General features: G+C 44.6%; 1 protein-coding gene across 1 annotated transcript in view; it reads right to left on the reverse strand.

The window, feature by feature from the left end:
• Nucleotides 1-7,500, reverse strand: part of ift122 (intraflagellar transport 122 homolog (Chlamydomonas)) — a 27,953-nt gene that overhangs the window by 2,614 nt on the left and 17,839 nt on the right. The window contains exons 21-26 of the mRNA XM_012838755.3: nt 6,690-6,830; nt 6,359-6,456; nt 5,484-5,584; nt 3,447-3,612; nt 2,464-2,575; nt 1,914-2,042 (exon numbers count right to left, since the gene is read on the reverse strand). Of these exons, the coding sequence (XP_012694209.1) occupies nt 1,914-2,042; nt 2,464-2,575; nt 3,447-3,612; nt 5,484-5,584; nt 6,359-6,456; nt 6,690-6,830 (747 nt within the window). The remainder of the gene's footprint in view (nt 1-1,913; nt 2,043-2,463; nt 2,576-3,446; nt 3,613-5,483; nt 5,585-6,358; nt 6,457-6,689; nt 6,831-7,500) is intronic.

The raw sequence follows: 7,500 nt of genomic DNA on the forward strand, positions 1-7,500 counted from the left end.
CACTTCCATTGACACACCTCTACCATACTAAAACTCCCACATACACACTTCCATTGACACACCTCTACCATACTAAAACTCCCACATACACACTTCCATTGACACACCTCTACCATACTAAAACTCCCACATACACACTTCCATTGACACACCTCTACCATACTAAAACTTCCACATACACACTTCCTTTGACACACTTCTACCATACTAAAACTCCCACATACACACTTCCTTTGACACACTTCTACCATACTAAAACTCCCACATACACACTTCCATTGACACATCACACAATCTACCACACTACTCCACTGACACATTGTACCTCACCAGCCCATCGACTCCTTCATGCGGCCCAGATAGGGTGTGTAGTTGTGCGTGTGTAAGTGTGTGTGTGTGTGTTTGTGCAAGAGCAAGAAAGAAAGAAAGAAAGAAAGAAAGAAAGCAAGCAGCAGGCTGATGACATACATCCAACCAGGAAATCTCCAAATTGGAACAAGCTGCGTCTGTGGTAACATAATATATAAAATATAACACACAAACGGACAAACATGAACAATGGCAACCACAGAGATTATGATGTGGTGAGAGGGAGAGTAGGAGAAACAGATTCTGTGTGAGTGTGTTGTTTTTGTGGATATGTCAATGTTGTCCTCTGTGAGTGTTTCACCATACTGGCCTTATATAGTGGCAGTGGATGAAGCATAATGACCTACTTATGTACACGTGAAGAACCGTAGATAAGTGGCAAACACCTCGTATCTGCCTCACTTTGCTATGATGCTCACGTCCACATTCATTTATAGGTTTTCAGTGAGATTTTGCCTTTGTCTACATGTCTCGTGTGCATTTCCATTTTATGTTGCCGTCAATGAGCCAGCCATAGCATACATCTGGGGCTTTCCCAGAAGAGAAAAAAATTCTGGGACACAGGACTTCAGAGTAAGTGGTCTGGTGAGAGGGTGCTGATCTGTTCACAAGAAACTCAGGTCAGCAAATTTGTTTCAGATGGGCTGAGCACAGGGCAACAGTCCAGTGAAAACACTGTTGTGTTTCTTTTTTTTATGTCTAAAGGACCCATATGTAATACATTCACTGTACTAAATCATAAAATTAACGTGATATGTCTTCAGAGATTAAGGAAACATGCTAAACTGAAATACTGGCTTCTCTGACAACAATGCTACCGCTAGTATATTCTCTGTTTAAAATGTACGTTCTAGAGCGCAAAGTCTGTTTGTCTTTTGGCCTGTGTGATCTTGCCCACTGCCCATTTCTCTAGTTCCATTTTGACACACCAGGTTGCCAGATAAGAACGCAAATACAGCGTGCGACCGCCATGGAAGTAAGCAAACAAACTGGTCCAACAGAGATAATGTTTGATTTTACCCAACCAAAAAAGCTTCTGCATCCTTTTAAAAAGCTCCATGACCAGAGACGTAGTAAAACCTGAGTAAATATTGGAGATGCAGTTGAAAGATGGAGACGGCTAAGAGCCCCCCACATTTCCTGTCAATTTCACCGAAAGGGTGAAGGGGTGAGGCACTCCATCCAACTGTCACAAAATTTGGTGTGCCTTATCTCCAGACTATGCAGACACAAAGTTGTTATAAGAATTTTGATTCAAAGTTCCAAAGTTATTGGCCAATGAAACTTTAAGTCGTGGCCCTTTGCCTGGTGTGTTTGAGTGTGTTTGTGTGTGTGTGTGTGTGTGTGTACATATGTGTATATGTGTATATGTGTGTGTGTGTGTGTGTGTGTGTACATATGTGTATATATATGTGTGTGTGTGTGTGTGTGTGTGTACATATGTGTATATGTGTATATGTGTGTGTGTGTGTGTGTGTGTACATATGTGTATATATATGTGTGTGTGTGTGTGTGTGAGAGAGAGATAGAGAGGTAAAGGATACCCCCGCTGCTCATGTTGTGCCAGCGGGAGCTCTTCCTGTCTGCCCGTGGCTGCTCCAGGTCAATCAATGAGACGGCCTCCTCATCTGCGATCCCCTCTTCCAGGTAGAACTCCACCAGCGGCAGCACCTCTGACACACACACACACACACACACACACACACATATTTATATATATATATATATGTATGCAAAGATACATTAGCATCTACACACACACACTAGATGTAAACACATCAACCTGCATTCTGCAGCTCCTACAATTCTGAACTGAAATTAAACTTAGAACTCTCTAATAAAAGGCTCTCCAATAAAACCCCTCTTTGTAGACTCAGGTGGTGTCCTCTTTCAGAGTTCTAGAAAGTGCTGTACAATTTGAAGAACACATTACAGGTGCTCCAAGGGTATGTGCCATGGACTGCCTGTTGGTCTCCTTAAAAGATGAACCTGTATCAGGCCTACATATGACCAGTTTCCATACTTTCCCCTGATGGTTTTAATGTAACATCACTGGCCCCTGAGTCATAACTGACAGGCAAAGCAGCCACTCACCATAGGAGGATGCCGAGTAGATGAAGGGCTGTCTGCAGTTGATACAGACATTGCCAAGGTTATTGAGGAGAGGGTTGTTGGTGGAGCAGCGAAAACACATGGGGACCAAGTCCTGAAGAGACCACAAACACCAACAAACACACACACACACACACACACACACACACACACACACACACACCACAAGGTCATGAAGAGGCTTTAAGGAACCACTGCTGAGAAAACACAGTAATGGAGGGGGCTTAGAGGAGAGTGAGACAGACGATACACCCACACACACACACACACACACAGACACACACACACACAGACACACACACACACACACACACACCTTGTAGTCCTAGAGGCATCTTGAGCATATGGTCAGACGCAAACACACACACACACACAAACCTCACCACCATGGCAACACGTTTGTAACATACGGAGAGAGTCAGACACACACTCATGCTTGCATTCATAGAAGACTTTGAAGTGCACAGTGAGGAGCAGACAACACACAGTGTGGTGGAGCACACAGCTTAAGGGTGTGGTGGAGAGGATACACACAGATACACACACACACACACATTACCAAACACATAGAGCTATTGGAAACAAGTTTGGAAAGGCTTGGGGGAAAAAAGTAGACACATTTATGCATGCTATCAGGGAAGTGTACTGAGTACACATTGAGGAACAGGTACACACACACACACACACACACACACACACACACACACACACACACACACAACACACCTCACTGTCGTGGAAGGGTTTGGAGCGCACGGTGAGGAACAGGTACACACACACACACACAACACACCTTACTGTCGTGGAAGGGTTTGGAGCGCACGGTGAGGAACAGGTACACACACACACACACACACACACACACACACAACACACCTCACTGTCGTGGAAGGGTTTGGAGCGCACGGTGAGAAACAGGTACACACACACACACACACACACACACACACACACACACAACACACCTCACTGTCGTGGAAGGGTTTGGAGCGCACGGTGAGGCTGCCCAGCTGCATGGCTTCCTGCAGGCGCGGGGGGATGCGCAGGCCCTGCAGCCGCTCGTAGGAGTACCGCGCCAGCTTATACGCTCCCAGATACTTACTCTGCTTCGCCAGCGTATACAGGGTGTTCCTGAGAGGGCCGTGTTAAGGAACACATACACATACACACACACACACACACACACACACACACACACACACACACACACACACACACACACACACACACACACACACACACATACACATACACATACAGATACACATACACATACATATACACATACACGCACACACATACATATACACATACATGCACAAGCTCACAAATGCATGCACTCTGACACACACGCTACACACACACACAAACACACCTACCCTCTCAATCAACAGTTGAGAGGTCCTAGAGAAGGATAGCCTCCACGGTAAATACCCAGACTAATTCAGTGCAGTTATGAGACATATGCATATGCATAAACTTCCTGTCTAATCACTGAGTGGATAAGTGTTAATGAAGAGAAGACCATGACGACCAGAGGGCTCTAAACGATGTTCCTATGGCAACGAGATGGCTAGAAATAGACACTTAAAATATGCCACGCATGTACTCTGCTGTATCCACCACCCATTCATTTCGAATGGATTTGTAGGTGCAGGTACGACTGCCACTAAGACGTTGTTTTGGGTTCATATTGGAACTGAGGGCTGTTAAAGCAGGAGTATGAACAGAAGTTTTTAGTATGGTTAGAAGTGTGTACATTGGTCTAGAGGCCTAGAGGTCATGTGAAGGTCATGTGAACATCATGTCAGATTTACTGCAGCTACTGCTTTGTCAATAGAAGACCACTGCCAGTAGGAATTTACATCCTTGAATTAAAAATATATTTAGTGTTATGTCACTTAAAACCTCAAGCGCTGACGTTTAATAGGAAAAAAAGCTATATTAATGTTATAAAAATATTATTATGTAACTAGGGGATAAAAGGGGCACTATTATAAAAAATATGAACTACAAAAAGAATGAACAATTCCAGGCCATGGGTAAACACAAGTGAAAAGCTGCAGTCTTGTGTAAAATTGTGTTTACTTGTTCAGTGATTTAAAAAAGTTAAATCTTGAAGCTATGTACAACTGTATTTCACAGTTATTGTGAAACTTCCAATAATGGCCCGGGTGGTTATTTACCTAAACATCTGAAAGCATGTAGCTCTTCCTGGAGACCCTATGATAAGAGACCAGTGTTTATTTCACACATAACTTTGTAGCTAACCTATGCATTAGCCCACGTTTCCATTTTAGTGGACAAATAAACCTAGCGTTAACGACTCCTCCCTGTAGTCTATCTAGCACTTGCGTCTACAGTCCCAAATTGGTTTCAAGGAAAGAGAAACCCTGACCTTTTTTATTTTTTTTTGTAGTGACAGCTCCCATTTTTGTAGCAGGCTGCCTGCCATGCCCAAATCACCCTGCTTAAATATAGAGTAACCATAGCAATGCCATGTATCCTCTGAGGACATATCAGGAAAACCCATTTTTACCTAGCATTTTTAAGAACCATTGTTTATTTGACCGAACAAGAAATGCCACTATCTATTACTACCTATTATAAGACGCAGATATTATTAGAATTTGAATTAGGTACACTGTATGGTTCCACTATACTAAGACAGAGAAAAGGCAAATAGTCACAAGTTTGTACTTTTCAGTCTGAAGTACTTACAGTGAACATTCTTTTTTCACAAGTGGGGAACTTTAACTGTGGAAAAGTAAATGCACCAAATGAGCTGTCGGACATGCACTACGGCCTGAGTGAAGACAGAAGTGTGCTCTCCAACTCAAGTCAAATCAGTCTGCGGGGGCTTCCGTTGATCGTCTCATTTAAAGATGTGGCCAAGTAGATTAGCATCTACCCCAAGTGTGTGTGTGTGTGTGTGTGTGTGTGTGTGTGTGTGTGTGTGTGTGTGTGTGTGTGTGTGTGTGTGTGAGCCCAGTGAAGGATACACTTTGGAGATGCCCAGAGGAACATCCTTGGTGAGGTGGTGCAGTAGGAAGCGTGAGATATTGAAGAGCGTCTCTGGCATGTGAGAACTGAATGGATCCTCCTGAAGAGGGAAAGGAAGATGGAGTAGAGAGAGAGACAGACAGACAGAGAGTGAGAAGAGAGGGAGGAAAGGTATGAGGGCATGAGAGAGGGAGAGGAAAAAACAATGAGTGAAAAGTCTTCCTTGTTCTTCCTCTTCTTCAGCCCTTCATCCTCCTTCTTTTCAGTCCTCTTCTGTCCTGCTTCTTCTTCAGATATACAGGTTTCTAAAGCCCCACCCAAACCCTCAGACACAACACCTACCAAAGTGTGTCTGTGCATGTGTGTGTGTGTGTGCGCATACACGAGCGTGTGTGTATGAGTGCGAGTGTGTAAAATGTGTGTTGCGATAAGTGTAGCAAGAAACAGACCAAACTGAGATAAAGTGGTCTAGGTCTGGTTTCAATCACAGGTCTTCTACATGAGAATGTGGGCGAGAGAACTGGACAAATAAACACTGACAGAGGAAAGAGGGGAGTGGGGGCAGGGGAAGGACCAGGCCCACTGACGGAGCCAAGAACCACTAGTGTGGGGCTAACCTTCCTGACATGCACATATGGAACTCTACATGGTTAGACTTACTCATGGAGGGGCTGGAGTTGTATGAAGTACACGCATGTCATGTTGACTTCAAATGGTTGAAAACATGAAACTGAAGTGACTTCATTGAATGAATGCATGTGTGGGTGTGGGTGTGAGAGAGTGTGTGTGTGTGTGTGTGTGTGTGTGTGTGGTGTGTGTGTGTATGCTGGAGGTTAGGGACCATGGGAGGCACTGGGCATGTGTGAGAGCTCACCGTGTAACGGTGGATGGAATGATAGACATGGTAGAGCTCAGCCAATAGCTGGAAACGGTGGAACTTTTTCAGCATTTCCTCCTTCTTCTCCTCCTTATCTGTTGAAGTAAACACACACACACACACACACACACACACACACACACACACACACACACACCACACACACAGACACACACACAGAGTAAGGCCAATGCAGGTATGTAAATAGACACACAAATCACAGGATCAAATTCCTTTTCATAGAGATCACAGTTTGTTGCCATACATGATACACCCTGCCAAACCTACCCCCCCCCCCACACACACACACACACACACACACACTGACCTCTTGCGATGTCCAGACACTGCATGGCCAGCATCCAGTAGTAGTAGGAGGCGTCGTTGAAGCGGCTCTCCACCACGGCGTTGTGGGTGAGCTGTTCCAGCACGCGCACGGCCTCCGCCTGCCTGCCCGCCCGGTGGAACGCTGCGGGGAGAGACGGGGGCGGAACTGAGAGCCTGTCTGTGCCCGTGTGCCAGCCACACTGCTGTGCTGTCCTGAGCTGAGTGGCCTGACCTTCCAATGCCACTGTGTGTGTGTGTGTGCGTGTATGTGTGCGTGTGTGTGTGTGTGTGTGTGCGTGCTTGTGTGTGTGCGTGTGTGTGCGTGTACAGTGGCACTGCATGTCATTTGTTGTATGGGTAGTAAGCTGTGACCATATATATATATATATATATATATATAATAACATCAAATAACTAGCAGCTTCCAATACAACCCAGCACTGAAACAGCAAAATCAAAATACAGCGAACTTGAATTTTGCACACTAAACAATATTTGTCATAAACTCTTTTTCATAATAAGATTTTAATACCTTTAACTTGTGTAGTGAATATGTCAAAAGTAAAGTAAGTAGCTTTTGTTGTCAAAAAAAAAAAGAAAATGTTTGTGAAAATGTTCACCCATTCCCATAAAGTCAGATTCTATGACTGTGCAAATTATAAAGGCTCCCCAAAACACACGGCCGTCTCATGTTTCCACTGGGAGTGTGTATGTGTGAGTGTGTGTGTGTGTGTGTGTGTGTGTGTGTGTGTGTGTGTGAGTGCTGTACACGTTCATGCGCAGGGCGTGTGAACACTGGTGAGCTTTGGCTC

Source organism: Clupea harengus, chromosome 1 (assembly GCF_900700415.2).
Source record: "Clupea harengus chromosome 1, Ch_v2.0.2, whole genome shotgun sequence".
Taxonomy (NCBI): Eukaryota; Metazoa; Chordata; class Actinopteri; order Clupeiformes; family Clupeidae; genus Clupea; species Clupea harengus.